Source organism: Amphiprion ocellaris, chromosome 17 (genome assembly GCF_022539595.1).
Source record: "Amphiprion ocellaris isolate individual 3 ecotype Okinawa chromosome 17, ASM2253959v1, whole genome shotgun sequence".
Lineage (NCBI taxonomy): Eukaryota > Metazoa > Chordata > Actinopteri > Pomacentridae > Amphiprion > Amphiprion ocellaris.
Genome location: NC_072782.1, coordinates 3348578 through 3374934, shown reverse-complemented (window position 1 = coordinate 3374934; position 26357 = coordinate 3348578). Strand labels below are relative to the sequence as shown.

The following is a 26357-nucleotide window of genomic DNA, read 5'->3' as shown; positions in this document are numbered from 1 at the left end:
TCTCTGGTCAACACACACAAATAAACTCCACCAACTCCTGGGGTTCACTGCTCACATTATATCTGACTCTGAAGGTGAACATAAAGTTCATTAAAACTGGCACCGATTGATAAATTATCATTTATTACCGACCACCTGTTGGAGTCCTTCAGTGTCTGTTGGTCCAATCCGCCAAAGGACTGAATTACTGAACTGAAAACTGATTAAAACAAGACAACGGACAGTAAAACTGTCTGTGGAAAATGTGCCGCTGCTCCACCGATAAATACCAACAAACTAAAACAAACTTGGTGGAAGTCTTGCTTTTAGTGATTTTTTAATAAATAACAAATATGAGGCTTTTATTTTTCTGGAAGTAAAAGGAAACGTTGCTTATCCGTAGTTTTGCTAACTTAACTTTAGCTGCACTTTCACAAAGTTCTGATAGGTAATTTTTTTTTTATATTAAAATAGCTGCACTTCCTTTGTATATTTGGTCGTTTATGTTGCTGCTGTTTCATTGCAATTATATTTTAATAATATCACTTTAAATACAAATAATTGAAAAGAAAAAACTGGCTCTGAAATACTCAGTGAACTGATACGTCATCTAGTGTTAAACTGAATAAGAATTCTTAATAATATAAGATGTAACTGACTGAGCTGTATTAATTCAATCGAGATATTTCAAATTAAAAGAAACACAACATTGACTGAAAGATTTCAGTCAATTAAACCTTAAATTCATTTACCTAAGAAAACCATCCTTTAATGTCTTACCTTAAAATGACCTACATTTTTAAAAAAAAATATAGGTGTAAAGTAAAAGTTTCACACTAAAGATAAATCACTGATGAACATTTAATTGCTCAGTAGATATTCAGGACTACTGACAACACAGAACCTTAACCTTAACGTTTTAATCACATTTAGGTTTTCTAAACGTTACATTAATGTCAACCAGCGTCTCCATGAACAGTTTTATTAACTAAATGCACTACATTACAATAACACAACTCACTTCAGCTGTTTACATGAAACTCAACAAAAACATCGCTAGCTTAATGCTACGTTAGCTTAATGCTACGTTAGCTTTAATCAGGCTACAACTGAGCAGCTAGCTCGGTTAGCATCGCAAACATTAAAACTAATATTTACCGGATGCTAACTTTCTTCTCTGGTCAACACAGAAATAATCTCCACCAACATCTGGAGTGCATGGCACACATTATATCTGACACTAAAGCTGCATATAAAATGCATTAAAAGCGGCACCGATACGAAAATAAACATTAACTTACCGAACTATCAGAGTCCTTTCAGTGTCTGGTAGAATCAGCTGAAGGTAGAAAACTGGTTAAAACAAGCCAACGGGCAGGAAAACTGTCTGTGGAAAGTGTTCTGCTGCTCCACCGATAAATAAGCCAACAGTTACTTTGTTTGAATTAATCCAAAGGAGGAGAGCAGAGTCTCTGCTGCCGCCTCCATAGGACCTGTCAATCATTCCAGACCAGACTGTCAATCAAGTAGTCCCGCCCCCTGGCTTCGCAAAACTTTAACGCTCTATAAAAAAATCAATATTGATTTATTTTAAGATCGGCCACCTGAGCTCTCATTTTGACAATGAGAACTAACGAAAAAAAAAATTATATACAGTCTATGCACCGTACTCTGTTTGGCTCCACACTTGCTGATGACCACTTCCGGTCTCAGAAAATGAAAAAAACGGACCTTTTTACCTGTTTCAGAACGGAAAATCCAATTGCCAAAATATACACGGACCAGACCGTTTAAACACTTTAGAAACTCTTGTTTTCAAAGCTGCCACGTAAACATACGTTATCATAATTACTACAAATGCACTTAAACTGTCTTAAGGTTTGATTTATTGTTTGTACCACACTGGTATAAAGATAATAAACCAGTTTAATCAACCCCAAAACAAACGTTTAACACTTTCATTAAACTGACGCGTGACGTCAAAGCTACAGCTGTAATTGCGCTGCGCATGCGCCGTGGCCCAGAGGCTGGACGCCGTCTGCTTTGTCGGGACCATCGATGCTGCGACTTTCGGCGAGCCAGCTGCTAATTTCCTAAACATTACGGAGGCTATTCTCGCTCTTCGGTAGTTATTAGGCGCCGTGGGGCTTCTTTTAAAGCCGCAGTTCGCTCTTGTTTGTCGGTTCGGACGCTTCAGACGACACAAGTCCGGAGCTGCTGTATATAAACACAACGAGCTGCTTTTTAAGGTGGCACGTCAGGAGGTGGGGGAGCCACTGGAACAATAACAACAGTCCGGTCCTGATAAGTTAGCTAACTTCGTGTTAGACAGCCGAACTGACGGGCATGGAAGTTGTCGTGCGACTTTGTTAGGAGCCGGACTCCAAAAACGTCGTCGAACATGAGAGAGGAGGACGGTTTGTTGTCAGGAAGGCAGCCCGTGGACAGCGAGAGACGGGGCGAACATCCCTGCAGCTGCCAGCCCTGGTCGGAGGAGAGAGGAGCCGCTAGCCAGAAGGACCCGAGGCCTCCTGGTCGTCTGTCCCGGTCTTAGTGGGGATCAAATCGGACGTTTGGCTCAGGATGGAGACGGTGGGCAAATTCGAGTTCAGTCGGAAGGACCTCATAGGACATGGCGCATTTGCTGTCGTCTTCAAAGGCAGACACAGAGAGGTCAGTTTCACCCATAAACTCCACTTATACTTCCTTTTATGTGCACTGTTTTAACCACACGCAATTTAAGGCACATTTTAATGGATTGCTGCATTAGAATCGACTTTTATTACCCATCTGGTGTGTTTGTTGTCATTGTACGGCCTTAAGAGGCCTGGGAGCAGACAGGATGTTCCTTGAAATAGCAGGCAGATAAAAAAAAAACAACAACATATAAAACGCCAAATACTTGCTTAAATTTCGTGCAACACATTTCCCAAATGCACGGATTATCACTAATGAGCCTGATTGTGCAGATGTTGCACGTCGTGAATTTAAATATAGGCCAGCAGACACGTACTGTTTCCATTACAAAGCTGCTTCATAGACATGTCCAGACACAGCAGGAATAAAAGGATATGAAATACAAAAGGCACGAATGTAGTTTTATTCCAGACACAGCAGAATGGTTTTCAGACAGAAAACGAGGCCACGGAAGGGAAATGAAGGCCTATAGCATCTGTTGGATCATTAGGAAAATGGCACACATAATGCATTTCATCCACATGAGAGGATAAATGAGCTTTAGCTAGGAAAAAATCATTAAAATGTGCTGCTTATATTGTAGGAAACATGTTGTGTTGTCTGTTATAAAACCAGCTGCGACCAGACTTCCTGATTTCATTAGTCAACACATCTCTGCTTTTGTTAAGTCACGTTAAAAACAACAGATGCTGACCTACAGTGCTTTCCGTTAAAAGCTATACAAATTTGCATGTCTAATTCACATATCAAGGTTAAGACCCCACAGCGTTAGCCTACATATTATGCAGTTTTATTCTGAATATATGTGAAAGACTCTAGAGCAGGGGTGTCAAAACTGGCCCTCAAAATGTAAAAAATCCAGAGAAGACATTAACTGCAAATTGTACATCTGTAAAACTGTAAATTTAAAATAATTTCCAGACAATGGCAAGTTGTTTTGATCATAAAGTAAAATGTTAGATTGTTATTTTTTTGTCATTTTGTGTCTCATTTTTGTAATATTTTGTCTTGTTTTTGTTGTTTTTTCTCTTTTTTTGTCTGATTTTTACATTTGTCATGTTTTTGTCGTTTTGTTTCTCGTTTTTGTCCCACTTGTGTTTTTTTGTAGTTTTGTTGCTTTTTTTGTATTGTTTGTGTTCATTTTTTGTCGCTTTGTAACTTTTTATCTTATTTTTTGTCTCTTTTTTTTCTGTTTCGTGTCTTTTGTCTCATTTTTGAAATATTTTATCTTGTTTTTGTTGTTTTTTGTTTAACTTTTGTTGTTTTGATCATAAAATAAAATACTATATTATTCACTTCCAGATACATGCAACTAAAAGTTTTGTGCCTTTTTGTAGACACTCTGTGATCTGGAAGTTGTAATTTGTAAATGATGAAATGAGGCTGAATGTAGTTGACACTGAATTTATTTTTCTTAACAAATTTCAGTTTGTTCATAATGTTTTGTAAAAAAGGTAATTCCTTAAATGTGAACATTGTCAGAATGTATTTTTTTGCACTAAAACAAAGGAAACATTTGGAGTTGTGGTTATTTATTGGTTGCTATGCTGTGACTTTACTGGTCCGGTCCACTGGAGATGAAATTGGGCTGAATGTGGAACCTGAACTAGAATGAGTTTGACACCCCTGCTCTAGAGTATTATAAAGATAAGAGATAAGATAAGAGATAAAGTTCTTTATTTCTCCCCACTCCAGGGGAAATTTACATTGTTACAGCAGCTTTATTTACAATATATACAAGGGTGAAAAAAAATTTTTAACAGAAAAAATAAAAATAAAGGCTAATCCAAGCAATTCTTCTTGAGCAAAGACTCCCTTTAACAGGAGCAGACTACCAGCAGAACCAGGCTGATGGAGGCCGGCCATATGTCTGGACTAGCTGGGGGTGAAGGTGACGGGGGAGGAAACAAACCAGAGGACAATAAACACAGAGGGGTGCTGGTAGAAACCTGCAACGGCTCAGTCAAAGAGCTGCAGGAGATAGAGAGGAGAGGACACAAAGTTAATAACGTACAATTGTGGCATTTAAGGGCACGAACGGAATGAAAAGTATGACAGAAAGCTCGAGCCTAAACACGTGTAAACATAAGTGCAACACAGTAAACGTGGCAGGACATGACAGATTTTCTACATGTTGGAGAAACTGCTGCATGTTCTTATGCGTCCGTCCGTTTCTACTGTAGTACTAAAACAGTAGATTTGTATTTACCAAGCCAAGACATAGAAAAGTGGTACTGAATTTGTTTTTTTCCATCCCAAAAAGAAGAAACAAGAAGTATAGCTCACCAGGCAGAGTACAGGACTCAAAACCTAAAGGTCTCTGGTTCGAGACCAACGTTACCAACTTCCTAGAGATCACCAAGTAGCATACTGGTTCCTGGAGTTTAGGTTCCGAGTTCAAGCCCTTCCAGGTACGTTTCTACCATTGGGGATTAGCTGAAATGGTAGAACTTAGCATGTGATAGTGGGATTGATGCTTACATCTTCCAAGCTGTCTACTTTGGTGACGCAATGGTTAAGTTTCTGGGCTACTGATTGGAAAATCAGAGGACAACATGGAGTCATTTTTGACATTTTGCTGTTTTTGTTCTGTAGGATTTAAGGTGGATGATTTAAAAGAAAATTAACTTTCTGATCCACGTTGACTCTAGTAACAGAGAATTTGAGAGTAGAATGTCACACTGGAGTTTGTTTTAAAGGCTTTTTAACCATTTAAAGTGAAAAGAAAATGTAAAAATTAACTGGTTTTCATTTATCCACCTGTCTTATTTGATCACCGTTCATCAAAGCCTGTTTCTTTGGAGACGATTTAATGGATGTATCAAATGGTAGAGCGCTCGCTTATCATGCGAGAGGTAGAGGGATCGATGCTCGCATAGAAAGTAGAAAGCTTTCTACTTGGTGGTGCAACGGTTGAGTTTCTGGGCTACTGATCAGAAGGTCAGAGGACAATTTGGAGTCATTTTTGACAAGTTTCATGATGTTTTTTAAAGATTTTTAGTAATTTTGGACAACCTTTATCTTCTTTCGGACAAATTTCGAGTCTAAATATCTAAAAACTGGACCTTTGTCTGGTCCAACTTTAACACATCAGATTCTACTGATGTTAGAGCCTCAAAAGTTGGCGAAATGTCGACCAAAGACTGTATTTTAGTAGAAATATGGATCCGTTCATATACAGGGGGTCCTTGGTTTACGACGTGCTCGACCTACGGTGTTTCATTGTTACGTCGGAACTGGTGATGTGAAACTAGTTGGCGAGCGGAGCGGATGAATACATCGTAACACAGCGCTATGATACGGCTTTGTTTACATTCTCTGGTTGTACTGCACCTTGGATTGTGCTACTAACTTTTTGCCCTTCATTATGGCTCCCGAGTGTAAGTCAGACTCTTCTGAAAGAAAGCAAAAAAAATGGTGATGGTAAAAGCTGCAGCTAACCAACATGTTAAACTGCAAAATGAATTGTGAGTCGTAGCAAACGTGGCTCTTGATACGCGTCCCAAATAGAGTGAAAACTGCAACAAAATCAGAATAAAACAACATAAATACATGTAAACAAATCCTCCATAAATCCATTTTCTCCGGAGTTCCGACTTATGCCGAAAATCGACCTACATCAGTATGTAGGAACGGAACTCCAATGTAAGTTGAGGACCCCCTGTAGATATACAACCCCGATGGAGCCACTGTTTGGCCCTTGAGCAAGGTTCTTAATGCTTCCTGCTCCAGGGGCGCCGTACCATGGCTCTGACCCCAATTGGGATATGCAAAAACAACATTTCACAGTAAATATGTATTTGTGACAAATAAAGACTTCTTCTTCTTCCTCTTAAAAATCCTTTGTATCGTCTTCTAGAAACATGACTGGGAGGTGGCAGTGAAATGCATAAACAAGAAGAACTTGGCCAAATCTCAGACACTACTGGGGAAAGAGATCAAAATACTGAAGGTAAGTCAGAGTTATTCTGTTCTTGTAAAGAATACATCCATGTTAGCAATACCAGAGGAACTGAGAAGGGCAACCAGAAGAAAAAATACCGCTTTGTGTCCAGTGGTGAACCTCAGAATGACATTCACCTTCACTTCTAGACCTCTTAGATCACTTCTAAGTGGTAACACAACATTTCCTGTTGTGAGTATTTCAGGATCTAGATCAGGACGGTTGCCAGATCAAAGAGTGCAATGTGAGCAGTGATCATCTCAGCCTGATCTCACTGAACATGGGTGAAAGTAGTTGTTCTAAAGTTTCTAGCTGACTTCAAAGAACCCTGACTGTACAAATCCATGTTTAAATTTGTATATGTAACAGATATTTAAGGACATTCCATACAAACAGTGATATTTGTCTGTCGTTTCTGCAGGAACTCAAGCATGAGAACATTGTTGCGTTATTGGACTTTCAGGTATGTTGTAATACACTCATAAATTACATCTGTCATGTGCTCAGGCTTCTGTTTACATACACGATCATCCCACCTCTTACTGTCCCAGTTTTCCTGTTCGCCTGCATTTTACAAAGTAGAGCAGAGGAGTTGACGGATGTGTCTGTTCCATGTGACCCACTTCTCTCTCGTGTAGCTTCAACAGTTTAATTTCCCTCATTGCTGAAAAGAGGCTTTTTTCTGGCATTAGTTTGTTCTAAACCTGTTTTTATTAAGTTCTCTTTTTTTGCAAACTCTTAAGTTTCAGTAAATGCTCAGTCATCATTTCCCATGTTTACATTCCTTGTGCAGTCATGTGACCTGCTCTTGTTGACCTCCTTGACTAAGGCTTTATGGGAAATGTAGTGTCTTAAAATTTTACTTCCCTCATCTTATCATTACTTCCCTCCAAGTAGTTAAAATTGCAAAATCACTAAAAATCAGCAAGGCTGCCTTACTGAACAATCCAAACCTACGGCAGAACTTGAAATTTTCATTGTGGAACGTTGCTGTCCAGAGGTGGTTGTTGTTTTCCATAGGGAGGTGGATTTTGCAAATGCTAGCATGTAGATAGTGGAGAGGGAGGAGAAAGATGCATGAACTGTGGTGTTTTTTTTTAGCATTTTGTTGCAAGTCTTAGCACTGTAAATTATGTGTGAACTATTAATCAAACTCTACCCCAATTCTCTACATACAAGTAAAATGTGTCCCAAAATAGTCTTATAAATCCAACCCTGGACTACAAATCATAATTTACAGACATAAGAGAACATGTTTGTTTGGTACAGACTGCAACAAAAGTTAATTTTTTATGTATTTTTTCAGTTTAAAAGAACTGAAAAAAAAACATTTTCTACTAAAACAGTAGCTCATAGTGGAATATGTCAATATATTCAGAATCCATTTTTCCCTGTATCTTTTATCCCAACTGTAAATCTGTTTTAATAATTTTTTGTGTATGATTAACCTTCAGCATGACACCAAACCCTTTATCTAACAGAAGTGTGGTGCTGCAATGCCCTCGGGCAGCCAGATTGTAGGAAATGTAGCGTCTTAAATTTTGGCTCCCCTCATGTTTATCCGACCTGTCTAGGGCAGAATCTAGGTGTTATGTCACTGTACAACCTGTGCACATACAGATATAAATGTCAGTAATAACCCTTTAACTCCATGTCACACTACAGAGGTGTTGCATTGTAAGGTGACCAAATGAATCCCCTGTCCCAGAGATGTTTTTACCCGTAGCCTAGTTACCAGTCTGTAGCTGATCACCCAGATATCACGTCCCCCACGTCCCCAAACAGACTCTTATCTGAACTCAGCAGGTGTTCCTTTTGTCTTTTCTGGTCCATGATTAACATGGTGCCAGCTGGTTAAAAAACATCTAATTTACATCAGACGAGAGTAAAATATTGCAGAGTGACCAGAGTTCAGTGTGAGGCAAGCCAGCTGTAAAAAAAAAAATTTAATGTAACACAAAAATTCCAAAAACACGAAACCTCATTTTTGAAAATCACATTTTCTGTCACGTGCAGATAAAATGAAAAGTCAGGATGATTGCAGATATTGTAGGTTTCATTACGTAACCAGGAGTTTCATTTTATTGATTAGGGTTGACCTTTCATCCTCTGCTCTTATCTTTTTTTGTCAGACAGCTCAGTTATCACGCAGCTGAAAGCACCACTGGTTCTGCATGCATTCATATGAACTTCTAGATGCTCAAAAATCCCAATGCAGTCACCTTGTTGCATTAGTGGCAAATATGGATTTAACTGCTCTGTTGGCTCATTATCAGCGACCCAAGGAAAATCATTTGCAACAGGTTATCATGTCTCCCTGCATGCAGAACTAGAAAAACCTCCACTGTCTTTATCTTCTGTACTGACACACAGCGGTGCTCTCTCTGGGCAGCTAGGATAGTCCAAGCTGGCCTCTAAGATTACAGGTTTGTTGTGGCAGCGCAGTGTAGATGTTTTCTAGCAAGGGATCCTGCTATCCACCTATCTAATTAGGTCAGAAAGAAACTGATACCAAACACCAGCAGAAAGGCTTTGCTGCTTTTCACGTATCTTATTCTCGTATCCTAGGAGAATTAAGTGAGTTTACATGTTAGATAATTGTATTATTCTAGACTGCTAGTGTTAGTTTCAGGAGTGGGAACCTAAAGAATTTTGAAATGAAGCAAACAGACATAGGTTGATTAGAGATTGATTAGTTAATCCATACATCATATTGAAAAAACAATCGCTTTCCTCATATACATCACCCCTGCATCGATTCATTATAAAGTCAAGGTTTCCGTCCCAAAGGTCTTTCTCGAAAATTACGTCGTGCTTAAATACAGCCCATAATACTACTCATAATTGCAGTATAGACCACAGTGGTGTCCACTAAAGTTTCCCCGACATATACAGCATTTCCAGTTCTCTTAAAAACATCCCTCAAGTCACCTCAAGACCCTCAAGTCAGCAGCTTATGTACATATTACAAGTTATAGCCTGAATCTACAGTACAAATGCCTCATCAAGTCCCATAACCGAGTTAATTAAATACACATAAAACACAAAGAAGCAGAAAAATGCACATTTTCAGCATAATTAAGCCCACCCAAGGGCTCTGAGAAACTCTGACGGCCATTTGTTTAGACTCGGAGAAAGTTTGTCAATCCCCACAGGGAAATGCTTAAAGTCTTCAGCATTATAGACCAAATAGTCTTCACCATAGACAGTCTCCCTGACGAACTGGGTAGAAGTAGATTGTCTGGATGCACCTCATTATCATTCTGTTGTAGGAGAAAAGCTACCCCAGCTTGTTTGTATTGCTTTAAACCAATCACAGTCATCTTGGGTGGAGCTAAACAAAGCGTGTCCCCTCCAAGTAATGATAAGAGAATTGTTTTGGTGGAGCATTTGCACTGTCATCAAAATGGCAAAGTCCCCCAAAACGATCCAAGCCTTTGGCAAAACTTGGGATTTTCATCGTGGAAGGTTGCTGTTGTTGTCCAGAGGTTGTTTTCCATTAGGAGGTGGATTTTGAAAATGGTAACATGTAGATAGTGGAGGGGGGGAGAAAGATGCTGTAAATGTGGTGTTTTTTTAGCATTTTATTTCAGGTCATAGCACTGTAAATTAAAAGTTGTACTCTAATCAAATTAAAAAGGAACATGCTTGCTTGGTTAGACTGCAGCAAAATTAAATTTTTATATGTTTTTTTCAGTTTTTAAACTGAAAACATAACCATTTTCTACTAAAATAGTGGCTCATAGTGCAATATGTCAATATATACAGAACCTATTTTTTCTCCTATATCTTTTATCCCAACTGTAAATCTGTTTTAATGAATTTTTGTATCATGATTAACCTTCAACGTGACACCCAACCTTTTATCTAGCAGAAGTGTGGTGCTGCAGTGCCCTCGGGCAGCTGTGAAGCCAGATTGTGGGCTCTCTGCCTGAAAACTAACTGGCTGGCTGGTTGCTGTCCATCTTCTATAAAAGCCAAAGACAAATAACTTCAGAAGGCCTGACTCAGCTGAACTATAGAAAACAGTCTGGCCTCTGACTGGTGGCTTCAACGAGATACTGAGCTGAGGTCAGAGTGATAGACGCAGTCATCTGTTGCCATGTGATAAGAGAAGTTTTTTCAACTCGCCTCCACTGTGTGTGTTTTTTTTCCCCCAAACTTTTGGACTATTAGGAGAAGTTATTGAACACTATGGTGAAAGAGTCTCTGGAACTCTAAACCTCCTGTTTTTGCAGTATTAAAAAATGATCAGGTATTTGTCAGTTGTGTAAGTTAATAGTTATTTACTGTTTGTTGGTGTTAATGTGGGAGGTTAGAAGCTGAATACTTCACACTGTCTCTCACTTGTCCTCTTATTGACTCATCTATTGTGTTTATCCCTGTCAACAGATGTACTTTAATTTACTTTTACTTGAGATGAACAGGTCTGGATTGGTTCTGTCTTCGCAGAACTATTATTTGTAGCTAGATCCACTATGTAAAGCTTTGATCGCTGTGTTTTAACGTTCTCACTCTTCCTGTACTCATGTCTCTGTGCCTTGTTGTACAAAGGCACAAGCTGTTATGAATCTTCTCAGTCGGTTCTAATTTTCTCGCAGCCCGTTAAGCTGCTGGATATTCCTGCGATCCAAAGCACCGGTTCAGTTTGCTCAAACATGATCGTTGTGTGCTCAAGGACCACCTGTTCCTTGCTTTGTCTGTTACTTACATATGTTTGTTTACTCCCACTCTTATCTCTTCTCTCATTAGGAAACTGCCAGCTCAGTGTACCTGGTAATGGAGGTAAGCTTGGAGCGATGTTTGGCTTTGTTTGCTCAGCACTGTATTGTCTCAACTCTAACAGGGCTCGGGCTATAATTAGCCGTGTCCTCAGGCTTCCAGGGAGTAATCGGCTGGCAGCCAGTACCCAAATTTATTTTATTTCGCTGTGGAGTTCATACTGTTTGCCTGATAAAGAGTCTAATTTTTTGTGGGGATATGTTTGTTTTCGTCTCTGGATAGTGTTCAGCATGAGTGACAGTGCATTTTAGTTATTTTCTCTGAGCAGTTTAGCTCAAAATAAATGTGATTTCATGTTTTGAAAAACATGTACAGGGGGTCCGCGACTTACATCGGAGTTCCGTTCCTAGGGATCAACGTAAATTGATTTTCGCCGTAAGTCGGAACTTCGTTCCATGCATCACGATATGATCAGTTCTTCGGACAAGTCATGAATACCAACGGCTTTCATGCATGTGTGATTAATTTTACAAGAAGATAACAGAATATTGTAACGGACTGATGTTGTTGACGCTGAGGTTTCAATGTTTATTGTTCAGTTCCAGATTTACCTAATGTCAGTGAACGTGCCATGTTTAGTTTATTCACCTCTGATTAGCTGAGAGTCAGCAGTAGAGAGAGCTGGAAACGTCAGCTAATTCTTGAAGTTATTGGGTTTTTCTAGTTATTCTGGCGTTGGCTACGGCCCACAGTATACTGTGTGAAGGTTCAATAAACCAGCAGAGAACCAGATAAAGTCTCACTCATTCATCACAGAGAGTCGCTGCAATATGTTGACCTGTTTTTACAACTTGACCCATGTTCGTTGGTGTTTCATCCTGTTCCAGGCGTTTTATTATATCCAAGTTCACTTCCACAGAGATGCCATCAGAAGAGTCTGACTTACGCTTGGGAGTCATGATGAAGGGCAAAAAGTTAGTGAATGTAGCACAATCCAAGGTGGTGTACAACCAGAGAATGTAAACAAAGCCGTCTGATAGTGCCGCGTAACGACGTATTCATCCACTCCGCTCATCAACTAGTCCCACGTAATGACGAAATGCTGTAGGTCGATAACGTCGTAAACCGAGGACCCCCTCTATCATGTTGTTTTTGTAGATTTTTCCCAGCCAGGTAGTTCTTTTGATGTTTATTGTAAAATGCATGTAGCATAATTTGTATTCAACACACTATAGCTTGCTCAGACACATTTCCATCATACAGTTTACGCACTAGATTTTCCAACATGATTGGTGACAAGCTAGACAACATACAGGAAATGCCAGAGCCATCAGGTCTCAAATGCAGTGAATACTAAGAACTGCATGACTCTGTTTACTATTTTTCTGTTGAGAGTTTCACAGTGCCCTAAAGGTCATGTATTATGCCAACCCAGTGAAACTGATAGTTGTGTTTTTTATGCCTCTCTCTGTGCATTAGAACAGTAAATGAGTTGTGAGGCAGCATTTCACAGCCTCCTCCATCACACTCCGTCCTTTACTGGGTTCATTCATATTAATGCTGGGAATGGGAACAAGGGTAGAAATCTGTAAACACATCACTCTTCAGCATGTCACTCCTCTGATCTCCTCCAGCTTTCTAGTTGCTTCAGAGACTGGGTGATGTTAGAGTCTTCTACAGCAGCCCTCCATGTTACCTGTGTTTCCTGATGTGATTGCTTTTCATCTCTCTCTCTCTCTGCCTTCTTCTCCTTTCCTGTCTCTCTTTTTCTCAGTACTGCAACGGTGGCGATCTTGCTGACTACTTACACTGTAAGTGCAACCATTTATCTGCTACTACTTCATCTAGTCGAGGTGCTTCTCAGTAGAAAAATCGATTGAATTGACAGTGAAATGTCATCTTTGTTGCTTGGTGACAACAAAATGAAAGTGCTTGCTGTGGGGAAAATAGCCCATGAATGCTTCTCTCTGTTGTCTAAAAGCAAGATTATGAATGGTTCCAAGCAACAGTCGATGTTTGTTGAAGAAGAAATTCATTTACGATCCATGATGATTTATTTCCTGATATGAACTGACATTTTTGAGAGAAATGTGAACAGCAGAGCGACCATATTTTTCAGTCTGGATCAGTGTCTTTAAAATATTCTTACAAATACCTTGGGTTTGTTTTTTATAGGAAATATGAGCTTTCCAGAAGGAACAGACAAGTACCGGCAGAGTTAGCAGGAAGAGCATTAGGATTGTAATGAATAAAATAAAACTGTGTCCTGACCTTGTTTTTTTAAAGCTTTCAACATTTTCTAAACTTCATGAGTCAATGGCAGGCTTTGAAGATGCTCTTAGCAGTGATGTCGTTTAAACTTGAGCTTTCTTTCTGAATATACTGCAAAATGAGCTAAGTGTCAAAGTGAGCTGACTGAATAACGGCAGTTTGCGATGTACTAGATACTAGAAAGGGATTTAAGACACAAAAGCAGAGCTCAAAAGCTTCTTTCTGCTGTCCGAGAATAATGATTTACTCAACAGTCCCTCCAGGATTTCGTGGACTTTTTTCCAGATTTTCGCACCCCTAAAATGCCTGAATTTGCGGTAGCTTTTCTAAAAAAAATTGTGATTTAAGTTGCAATGTTTTAAGCATATTTGTTGCGATTTAATTGCGAGAGACAGTGACAGTTGCTAAAAAGTTGCATTTTTCAGCTTTTAGAGCATGTTTCAACATTTTAATTGACAATATTTATTCCTAAACTAATTCTTTAACATGGTCCGCACACCATGGTGGGAAATTAGCAGCAGCCAGATACTGGTTTAACATGAAGTGGTTGGTAGATTTAAGGCACAAAATGATCATTTACTATTGAATGAATCATATTTGGACATATCTGTCCTGGCACACGTATTCAATACACATGCTCACAGCTTGTCACGTCAGTTAATGGATCTAACTTACCTTCATTCTTTCAGCAACAGATCTGGATGCAACAGCTTCCGTCATGGTGATTTGTCTGGTCTGTGGTCCGCTAGTTTAAGCCATTCTCCTAATATGTTTGGCGGTAGCAAAGTGTTTGCTAATCGATGATTTTCGTTTGTATTCCCCCACAATATTGCATGGGTGCAAAACAGTTTACCTCCGCTTTCATGAGGAACATCAGGGAATTGTCTTGCACGATAGATAGATAGATAGATAGATAGATAGATAGATAGATAGATAGATAGATAGATAGATAGATAGATAGATAGATAGATAGATAGATAGATAGATAGATAGATAGATAGATAGATAGATAGATAGATAGATAGATAGATAGATAGATACTTTATTAATCCTGAGGGAAATTTTAAGTGTTCAGCAGTTTACATACTCCAACATAAAATAACAAAAAGAGCAGGTTACTAACATTAACAATAGAGATTAGTAAATAAAACTGAATTAAAATTCAATATACAGTATGTACACATTTCAAGGCACAGAATTGTATGAAATTAAAGTGAATATAGTGATTAAAAAGTGGCTTTGACAAGTAGTAGGAAAAAAAGTTGTATCGAACTTTAGACATTAGACCTTAGAATGGGACATGTCTGCATCTTCAAACCATAAACAAGGAAGTGAATTCGGTGACGTACATGGATTACGTTAGCGCTGGGGACTGCTATGATTGGCAGAACTCATGGGAGGTGGGCCAAAATTTCGGAAAAGTTGCGGTGAATGGGCAAAAATTGAAGGTCGTGCAGAATTCACAGAGATTGGTTGAATTTGCGTTAATTGTTGTGATCATAACATTGCGAATTCCTAGAGGGACTGACTGAAGCAAACTGCTAGTTTAGAGAGAATTCTTTCTCTCAGTTCTCTTACGCCTCAAGATCACCATTCAGGTCACGACTCTGTATTGTTGGACTCCTCATATGACCACAGGAAGCTGGCTTTTATCAGCAGCCCTGAAGGCAGAAGGAGGTTTGATGCTTCAATAATGGAGATGTTAGTTTCTGAAGTTCTTCAAAAACTTTGGAGGACTCGAGGCTTAGAAACGGACCTAACATCACAGGGAAACCTCTGTGCTGAGTTCTTCTGTCTTTACTCATCTTACATACATACTTTGTGAAGTGTACATCACATGCATAGAATATTCCTCCTCCTACACAAATGCTTTTGAGTCAACACTATATTAGAAAACTGGGAGAATGGTAGCATCTACAGTTTTGCCCAGCTCTGTGACATTTCATACATTGCAGGGCTGTGAAATAGACACATTTGCTGGTGAATTATGTCTGTAGATTCTGGCTTAATCTACCAGATAACCAAACTTTAAGTCAACTGATTTGTAGGCTCAAGTCAAGCCTGAGACTGACTGAGGATGAAAGACTCAGGGATCGTCATAATATATCTTCTATATGACGGGAAGATGTCGTATAGAACCAAAACATAAAACCTTGAGGTGAAAGAGTTTATTGTAGGGGAGAAAGAGACAGCGAAGTGGAGGTGGCAGTGGTGTGATGTGAGAGAGGTCAAGAAAAACATGCTGCAGTTACTTGTTTAACTAGTCTGACGCCAAGATTTTCTAGATAAACTGGTATCATTTTTGTAGTTTGTAGATTCCAGGAAAGAACGTTGTTCAACCCCCATCTCTTGCTGCTATATCCTCATACTATGTCTTGCATCAGGAGTTAACTTCACCTATAAGAATCACACTGTACCCAATAAACCAAAGATACCTTTAAATCAAACAACCTTGTTTCTCCGCAGCCAAAGGCACACTGAGCGAGGACACTATTCGGGTTTTCCTGCAGCAGATTGCAGGCGCTATGAGGGTCCTACAGGCCAAAGGAATAATTCACCGGGACCTCAAACCCCAGAACATTCTGCTGTCGTACCCACCAGGACGCAAGTCGCACTCTAACAACACTTGCATCAAGATTGGTGAGTTGCGGAGCCTTGTGATGATGCGTGGACATGTCTTCACCAGTTTTGTGTCAGATTTTTAATGCAAACAGGTTTTGAAGCATAGCAGTGCTTGGTGTAATATAATATCTAATGATTAAAATATAAAGACAGTGAGAGCAACAACACTTTAGACAGAGACCGGAGCTTGTGAGATTTAATATGAAAGCACTGGAACCCTTCACAGGAGCCAAAACTAATTGAATCTCATGAAGCCCAATATGGAAATTTGTGTAACGTAATAAACCTTTTTACAGACAGTTTTATTGCAGCAGGACCTAATAATGATCTCTCCAAGGTAATTGATTACCGTAAGATTATGAGACTAAACTTGTTAGAGGTAAATTGATTAAATTATGTCTAGAATTTCACTCTCACCGTTGGTAGTGTCCTTCTTAGGGAGGAAGAAAAATACCAAGAAAGAGAAAACCTGAAACGTAATGTATGTGTTTCATCAAAATGTGACACTGGTGCAGCAATACATAATCAGCACAATAATAATAATAATAAGAGTGAAATGAGCAAGTGTGTGTTGAAAACTCTGCTCATCCTTAAGCCTGTTATTTCTTTTTTTTCTCTGGAGATTGATTGTCCAGCGGGAGTGAAATCTGATTGTCGCAGCAAATGTTATAATCCGGACAACTGTGGGAAAACCAACACAGACCGACTGAACACACACATTACTTAGACGCAGGGATTATCGGAAATGATCGCTTGTTTTATAGGCTGCTTACCCGAGAATATTGGACAGCATTTATGTTTTTATATTTATTATAATGAATATTAGAATTAGTAGAATCAGCAAAATACTTTTCTGACTTGGTATTTTCTGCTTGGGGTGTTTTATTAAGTCATAACTCCCAAACTGCTGTGTGATAATGTTCCGTTGTCATTACACCTGTAATCACAATGAAGCCCTCTGACCCATTATTACTGGAGTATTATAATGAATGGTTTTTATTGGTTTAGATATTAACCCTTCGAGCCCGACAGAAGCGTCCACATCATTTACATTCACATCACTTCCTCTCAGTTGAATCGCTCTCGAAGTGTTCATCGCATGCAAGGTGGAGTGCAAAGGAAATGAAACTGCATGACTTGACCTTTCCACTGCTTCTCTGTGTGATGAAATGTCAGAGAGGAAAATTGCTTTGAATGTATGTCAGATTTATTCATAGTTACAACCTGCATACAGCTGTGGATCCATCACTCATGAACTGAGCATTGCATAGAAATGTTAACGTCTAGATGTCTTATCTATACAGTGCAATAACTGTATAGATATTAACAGAGCTGTGCAATGCTCTGCTATTATGTATACATTAGACTGACTTGAGGGAATAAAATGGTGACTTTTATGTCTGCTAGGCATCAGACGCATATTTTTCCAATCTCTAAAGGCCTCTACAGACTGTGCGATTTCCCACCGTCCCAGACTGAAGATAGCAATGGTGAGAGAATGGTGGCGATATCTTTGGCTCTAAATCGGTGGTCCTACGTTGCACTGTGAGACGGGTTCAAGGACGGCACAGCAGTTGTCATGGTGACCAAAGACAAGCTGTGATAAAATTCTGACAGTGTGAACTGCAGACAATGCAGCATGAAATGTACTGATCAGTGCGACACTGGCGCTAAACCCAAATAGATGATTTGCGGCGACAAAATGCATCAAAACAAGTATGTGGGATTTAAACAAAGAAGAAATGTGTTTTGTTGGAAAATACAGACCATAACAGTAAATAAAATGCTAGTAGATGCTAATAAGTACTTACTTCAAGCTCCCTTTGCAAAATTGGCCTCTCTTTCCAAGCCTCGACAATCCATATTCTCCTCCTCCTCCTTTTTTTGGGGATTTCTCTCCAAACACATAAATGTCACCAGGGCGAGGGCTCCATTCATGTTTGACTAGTTTCCCTGTGACTGTAGGAGCTCCGTTCATGTTTGACTAGTGTCCCTGTGATTGTAGGAGCTCCGTTCACGCTTCAGTTGTTTATTTTTCATAGATGGACGGCGCACACTTACGGCGTTTTATTCTTGTGCATTCACGTCGACTCACGTACATTGTAGGCTGAGATTCAGCTGTGTTTTCATCATGTCCAAAGATGATTAGATTCATGTCGTCCAGTGTAGCAAACTGTGAACTTATAAGATTGTTATAATCACTCAGTGTTTAGAGGCCTTAAGGCAGGGTATTCCACCATCATGGTTCTGATATTGCTAGACTCATGGCAAGTTCCCATACAGGAGTATGAAATGATATCTGTACTGCAAGCCATAAAAACATGCAGTTTTATAATAGGTATTGTGCTTTTTCCTTTGATAAATGCAAGTATAGAAATAATCTTGCAAATATAATCATATCAGTTGAGGTTCAATCGGGAAAGAAAAAAAAAGCAAGGTATAGCAAGCATTACATCCCTCATAACGACCAAGAATTTAAAATTAAAAGTTGTGATATTACCCTGAAAATAGCCTCAGGCTCTTAGGATTAAATAGATCATTCAGTTGGCAAACTGCATCCAACTTTTTCAGAGCACAATGTTTTTTTTAATTGAATCATTTTCAGTTTTTCTTTGTAAATTTTTTTCTTTTTATTTAATTAGCATTATTCTCCTCACCATATGCATATTTTCTGTATAAAACTACAACTGTATTCCATTTTTACAAAGGCAAATTTTTACTCATCCTCTCTTGTTTTATGTTTCTTTTTTTGGTTCTTGTTCTTCCTCCCCTCCTCACTTTCTCTCTCCACAGCGGACTTTGGCTTTGCCAGGTACCTTCAGAACAACATGATGGCGGCAACACTCTGCGGCTCTCCTATGTACATGGTAAACACATTTTAGTTCAGTTCATGTCAATTTTATTTATGTACCACCAGTTCACAACTTGTAGCACTTAACATTGTACGATGAAGGCCTTACAAATGTTGAACAGAAAACCCAACAACCCAAAGTTTCATAGAAATAACTGGCAGAGTTGTCAGTGAAGATTCTCAATCATGCAGGTCATGTTATATTTAAGTTCTAACATGAGAAACCTTTTCGGAAGAGAGGTGAAAGAAGGTCAAGCAAATCCAGCTTACCTTCGTTTTAATACTGAGATATAATTTCCAACATTCTCAAATAGTTCAGTTGGTTGCTAAACCCAAGCAAAGTCACATTTGGTCTGTGTTTTTACTCAGACCAAAGGTTATCGCAGTCAATTAAAGGCAGAAAAGGTTTTTTTATTCTTAGTTTAAAAGTGTGCAGTCATTTCTTAGAGACTGCTTCAGTTGAAACAGCAGAGCTTTATTTCTTTAAATGTTTATGGTGTTAACTGAATGCAATCTCAAAAACAATACAGTTATTAATTATCCTTCAAAGAGTTCCAGAGAAGAGTTGCACTGAAAATAATCTTGTTCTTTCTCCTTTCCAGGCTCCTGAAGTAATCATGTCCCAGAACTATGATGCCAAGGCTGACTTGTGGAGTATAGGAACCATAGTGTTTCAGTGTCTGACTGGGAAGGCTCCTTTCCAGGTAAAGACGCTGCAGTAAACCATCAAGAATGATCCAAGGAAACATGGTGGAGAATGCAGGGTTTCTTTTTTTTGTTCATCCAGGGACAGTAGCAAAAATCCAACTTCAGTTTATGCATTATATTGTGGCACTTACAATAAAAATGCATTTTTTTAATCGGCTACGACAAGAAATTCAGAAGAAAACTCAAATAAAAAGTTGAATAAACAGCACTGAGCAGAATTTTAGGCACTGAAAGTAAAGTGGAGCTTTGTCATGAATAATTTTTCTGTGAACTATTCCCGAGGTGCAGTAAACAGAAAAAAAACTAATCAAATCAGTATTTTGTGTGACCGTGCTTTGCCCTTAAAGCAGCACGGGCTCACACTATTTCGAGCTACTTGTCAGCTGGGTTGTTCCAAACATCTTGGAGAAACCGCCGTCAGTTTCATGGCTCCTTGTTTCTCTTATTGTTGCCCTTCAGGCCGCATGTTTGGAGTCATTGTAGCGCAGCTGAATAAAGTTGTGACCAAGCAGATGCCTCCCTGATGATATAGTTTAACGGACAAAAACCTGAACATCTAAAGTGTGCCTTTATGTAGCTTATTTCAGTTGCAAGTTTTGTTCTGGATTTCTTTCTGAGAACCAAAAATTGCCTTTTCGTTTGTCATTTTGCTCCCAAACTGTGAACTTCTACGGGCTGCATGAATGTGTTGTGACAGCAGGGACAAAATAACAAGAACTTGGCAGATGGAGTGCATTTCATTCTTTGTGTCTGGCAGTTACAGAACTGAACTACTTTGTCACTCATCACTTTCTAATTTTCGTCAAACCAAACTGCACCTTCATGTGTCGGCCATGTCAGTATGTTTGTCAACTGTGTCAGCTGTGCCTTTTGGCTTCTTCCGGCTAATTATACACTCACTTAATTGCAGAAGATAGTAAAACTTGTTGCAAATACTTTAATGATGATGGGTGAAGTGATGGACAACACATGCAGTGGTGGAATTAAATGTGTTAAACAAAACTTTGCTGAACTGGTTCCACAGCAGTTCAGCAAGTTCCACAGCTTTATTGTTTGCACCATTTAAAATGGTAAAATGTGCTGTTTTGTTAGTACACAAGTGACTAAAGTGTGTCACTAGTTAAAGATGTAATTAGCTTGGCAGGAGCAATGACCCACACAACAAAAGTGCAAATTCAAAAAGCAAATCTGCGAAAATTTAACAAGTAAACATAATTTTTGCTTTCACACTTCATAATAATAATATAGTTTGGTTTTTAAATTATGTACTTTTCAGTCAAAGCTGCAGATCAGGTTTTTATGCCCAGCTGCTTTGACTTGCGATGGTACATTTAGTGACAAGAAACTCATGTTTATATAAAAAAAGAAAAAAAACATGACAAGTTGTACATGATTTATGTATTTATATATATTTGTAACATGTATTTTGTAACACAAATTATCTACATGTACATTATATCAGGGCAGTGCAGCGCATGCTACAGTAAAAATAATTGAAAAAAATGGATTGAAATGTTGTTTTGGCTGTGTATGTATTTGCACAAACTAGCATTTGCATGTTTTCCACTATTTCTATGACTTCCTTCTTCGTCTTTAGGCCAGCAGTCCCCAGGACCTCCGGCTGTTCTATGAGAAAAACAAGAATCTCAGCCCCAAGTAAGAATTTATACAAGCATCACAGCATGGTTTTTTGTAATAGTACAAGACTGAAAACTTTGCAAAGTTTAACATTTTTTGCTTTTAAGAATGAGAACATTTGCTGAATGCATTTGTAGATTAGAACAACCAGTTGAAAGTGACAAAAGTTCTTCAGGAACTACCTCCCGCTGTGTTTGAAAATACATTTGTGCCGCTGCAGTGCATTTTAGATAAGACGGATATGCAAATACTGCATGTGTTTTAACAGTTAAAAACAGTTAATTTACAACAGTGTGAGAGATGACAAACCCCCTCAACTGTGTACACAATAAATTATATGTTTCAGGTCATTAAAAGTCATCCCCACTTTGATTATTGATAAATGTCTGCTTGAAGAGTAAACTGGGTGCAGATACGAGGGTTGCTGTATCTGTAATATTATAAATTGTGACCTTTTAATGCAGTTTTTGTCCTGCTGATTGTTGTGTTTCTTGTTTGCAGCATCCCCAGAGAGACTTCCAGCCATCTGAGGAACCTGCTGCTGGGTTTGCTTCAGCGCAACCACAAGGACCGCATGGACTTTGGTCAGTGAATGTCTCACAGAGTAAAATTAATGAAACTTGGAGACTTGCATTGATGATTCAGATATTTCTGTGAGCTCGGCCCGATAGCATTAGTTGATAATCACCTAATCACATTAGACACTCAGCTGATGTTGCTGTGAAACTAGTTGCAGTGTTTCATAAACAAGTAAGCCCCATGACGAATAAAACCATGAACACAACAGAAGTGACAGTAATCATATTGCATATTGTAGTTTTTTTATGGATCATCAATCTGTTTCTCCACCTCTTATTAGTTCTGTCTCTTCCTGTCTTGTTGATAGATGAGTTTTTTTGTCATCCTTTCCTGGAGGCGAGCTCATCCATGAAAAAGAGTAAGTAAGAAGAAGCACTTCTACATAGAGCCTGGTTGAAAATGGTTCGGTTACGTGACACATTTTGTGAAAGTGTATCTTCTGTTTTTGAAGCAGCTGACAGTGTTTCCATTATATGTTATATTGTAAACATGAACTTGATGAAAATGTACTTTATATCATTAAAAAAAATCACTACAGACTTCTAACATGAAACTTAGGCTGTCGATTTTTTGTCTGAGCAAACAGACAAGCAAAGTTTCTGTTAACTTTTAATGTCCTGCACCTGAATTCACGTCTATTCTTGAGTTGCGTCACAGCTTTTGTTGCATTTTCTTGCAGCGACTCCTACTGTGACCATGACCTGTTTGCCCAGCTCTGCATCAGCCAGCTCCTGTAGCAGCTCTTCCACCTCCCACCTCGCCTCGCCACCGGTTTGCATTCTTTATTTCTGCCTTATTTACACATTAATCTGGTCTGTTTTGCCATCTGTATAATGCTGTTTGTGTGCAATCGTAGAAGTGGACCACTTTTTTGGCCTTTGCCCTCACTGCTTGCTATTTTAAGGTTCCTTCCGTGTCCCTGTCTCAGCAGCAGTCTCTTGCTGAGACTCAGCATTTGCGTGCCAAAGCTCTGGCCTCCCCGACCCAGGAGGCCGCCGGTTTTCTCCTCAAGGACTCGTCTGGAGGTGGCGGCAGCAGCAAGAACTCCTCCTCCTGTGACACGGACGACTTTGTTATGGTGCCTGCTCACTTCACCAGTAAGAAAACCTCTTTGTTTTTTTTAACCATGGAGTTCCTACATAAATGTCAAATGAACCTGTGCATAGTCCTAACCTGGTCTCCTGTTCTACAGAAGGACTTTTATGGTATTTGGAGTCATCTTGCTAAGCTAGATTTAGGTTTGATCTACTATAAGCTGAAGCTTCTGATAATTGGCAGAAAAAAAATTTTGATAACCGATTAATTTTTAAAAAATGAATAAGATAACTTCTTTTTTGGTCCCTTAACACTCACAACAGCAAAAATATGAATTACAGGCAGAACATTTTACTGTTTTACAATACTTTGTCTATAAGTATTTGTTTAATTTTACAACAGAGAGGAATTTTCATGCAACAAAGCATTAAACCTCAGGGAAATTATATAACCTTAAATAAAGAGTCAATCTATAAATGAGTCATGAAATACATCTGGTCTGGTACTTCTTATTGCTGCAGATTAGAAGCAGGTTATAGTACAAGTGAAGTTCCTGTAAAACAATATTTCTGCAGCCCTCTGATGCCCTTTAACCTTGAATCACATTTTCTCTACTCCATTATTTCTTCACCATGAAGTCAGGACTCACATGAACCAAAATAAAAACCAGAGACGCCTTTCTCAGATGTAAAACATGTCATCTTTGACAGAGTTGTATTTTAAATATAAAATGGTCACAAATAGTCTGACACTAATGTTCCTCCATAACAACACAGTGAGTTACTGTTCCAGCCTGGGTCACGTTCTAGTACTTTCTGACAGTAAAACTAAGAGTGACATCATGACGGTAGCTGCAGACAGACAGTAATGTTCATCATTTGAACTGAATAAACCTCCTCCCCTCTGCGTTCACATCCTCCTTCTTAAATTCTCCTCAACAGCAGCTGACGGAGTGATAAACGCTCCTTCTGTGCTCTCAAATATTTTGCACACTTATGTTTTTTCTGCAGTTACTTACTGGCCTTTAAGCTGTTTGCTAACGCTATGCTAGGTTGGTGTAACTACAGCAATATTATTGGTTAGCACAGCTTTAGCAACGTAAATGAAAAGCATCACCGACAAATGAAGCAAGCGTCACTCGTCACGACACATGGCAAAGAGAGTTAAACTCAGACATGTTGAGGTATTGTTAATTTCACAACGTCGATATTAACTCACCTGTTGGCTCCACCCACTCCTGTAATGTTGCCTGGCTGTAGCTTCCTCCAGTAGTTTCTGAGGACTGAATGGAGTCAGACCTCCATGTATTGGATAAACGGCGCAAGGACATCATTCTGCACAACTCCAACACTTAAGAGCATTTATTGTTTTTGAGAAATTAAGAATATATCGGTGTTTAATCGGCACAGCTCCAGCTGATAAATGGGTCAGGCCCTAGTCTGGATATCTGTTCTTTTGACTCTTTGTTCTTCATGTTTATTATTCAAGGATAACATGATATCTAACAGTTGGGAAATGCTCTTGTTACTCTTCTTCCTGTTTTTCCAGCGGGTGAGCTGACATGTGAGAGTAAAGTGCTGCAGGACAGCCTGATGAACAGTGGGTGAGAAGCAACAACTAGTAATTCATCAACTGTCAGCACCTGTGTTATGCTAATTAAATGCTGCTGTCTGACAGTGTTTCAGAATGCGGCTGATTAAGGGTGATAAGTGATATCAGTAATTACATTTACATTAAAAGTGAGAATATACGGCCTCTCTGAGATGGTGCATTATTAAAGCTGCCTCGTTTCTTTTCTCCACTTTAATTAGCTCTCTCCTGGCTTCTGCTGGTCTGTGTAGTCAAGCCAAAACACCACCGCAGTCACCGACCTACAGCGGATCTCCAAGTCCTGTCAGGTAACGGCACAAAGCTTCCCGTGGTACGAGTGGTTCTGTTCAGCTCAGATGACAGAACGTTATGACATGAGAATACCAAAGAAGCAGAGATGAAGGTGGAGCACATTGAAATCTTCTAATAATTTAGTAGATGAATTCATTTTGTACTTTTAGAAGTCTGCTACGTATTTTGAATGCATTCTAAATTCAAATACATATTAAAATAAGAAGGTTGAATTAAAAATATGCATACTTTTTATTTAACTTATGTCCTGTCCTGTTAATCTTTAATAATACTTCATCCTTGTACATGATTGTCAGTATTAACAGGAACAGAATATCATGTCCTCTGTAAACACTAACGTTATCACACTTCCGTTGGCACTCTGTTCTTCTCACTTCCATTGACAGGCCCGGCGAGTTTTCGGGAAGTAACTACAGCGGTAGCTATGGAAACCACGGCCAGTCATTGCCTATCCCAGTCCCCTCTCAGGTCCAGAACTACCAGCGCATGGAGCAGAACCTCCACTCTACCAAACAGGACGGCTCACCACAGTCCGTATCCGCAAATATGCTACACAGACACAAAATCTCACTTTTTTAACCCTCCTGCTGTCCTCGTTTACTGGCACCAAAAATTATTGTTGCCTTGTCTGAAAAAAATCCAAAAATTCCGCAAACAAATTTCCCAAATTTCTGAAAATTTGCAAAACCTTCAGGAAGAAAATTCCAAGAATTCCTCAAAAATTTCCCTTAAAAGTTTTATTTAAAAAAAAAAAAAAAAATCCCCCAAATTTGGCAAGAAAATTCTTGTAAATATTTTCAAAAAATGAGTAAAAATCTTCCAAAAAAATCCTAAAAATATCTGTGATTCCATATATATCAGTAAAACTTGTAATATGTTCTTTAAGAACATTCACATAAAAATCAACCAAAATGCAGTGAATTTCGCTGGATTTTGGTTGATTTTTATGTGAATGTTCTTAAGAAACATTTTTAACATTTCTTTTTTCCACCAAAAAATGTTCAAAGATTTCCCAAAAATGTTGAAAATGCGGACACTAGAAGTTTCACTGTGAAAATATATTTTTCTCCCACATTTTCAAACTTTAAACCGGGTCAATTTTGACCCGCAGGACGACACGAGGGTTAAACAGAACTTCGCCAGCATTTGTCGATGAAGCTGCAGTGACTCATTAACTTTATATCATCAGGCTGTCGACACCAGTGCGCCGCTGCAGCAGTGGAAGCTTGTTGGGCTTCGCTAGAACCGGACCCTCACCACCATACGGGCAGGGAGCGGTCACCACCAACCGCAGGCTCTCCCTGGGAGGCGCCAGACCTTTCCAGCTCTCTCCTCAAGGTAGCATAAAGGACAGTTTTCACTTTGTAAACCGCTCTGACAGATCCAGATTAAAGCTATCACTACACTGTT

At 39.0% G+C, this 26357-nt stretch overlaps 1 protein-coding gene across 2 annotated transcripts in view; it reads left to right on the top strand.

Moving 5' to 3' along the window:
- Positions 1-1993: 1993 nt before the first annotated feature.
- The window catches only part of ulk1b (unc-51 like autophagy activating kinase 1), a 37810-nt gene continuing 13446 nt past the window's right edge, over positions 1994-26357 (top strand). The window contains exons 1-17 of one of the 2 annotated variants that reach the window (XM_023285804.3): positions 1994-2652; positions 6536-6628; positions 7041-7082; positions 11372-11404; positions 13116-13152; positions 16079-16252; positions 19028-19101; positions 19688-19789; positions 21391-21449; positions 21933-22015; positions 22318-22368; positions 22690-22781; positions 22942-23107; positions 24594-24648; positions 24857-24943; positions 25334-25477; positions 26137-26285. In XM_023285804.3, the coding sequence (XP_023141572.2) occupies positions 2563-2652; positions 6536-6628; positions 7041-7082; positions 11372-11404; positions 13116-13152; positions 16079-16252; positions 19028-19101; positions 19688-19789; positions 21391-21449; positions 21933-22015; positions 22318-22368; positions 22690-22781; positions 22942-23107; positions 24594-24648; positions 24857-24943; positions 25334-25477; positions 26137-26285 (1531 nt within the window). In that variant the 5' untranslated portion in view covers positions 1994-2562. Of the gene's footprint in view, positions 2653-6535; positions 6629-7040; positions 7083-11371; positions 11405-13115; positions 13153-16078; positions 16253-19027; positions 19102-19687; positions 19790-21390; positions 21450-21932; positions 22016-22317; positions 22369-22689; positions 22782-22938; positions 23108-24593; positions 24649-24856; positions 24944-25333; positions 25478-26136; positions 26286-26357 lie in introns of both variants that reach the window. The other variant, XM_055019309.1, reaches the window with a different exon arrangement.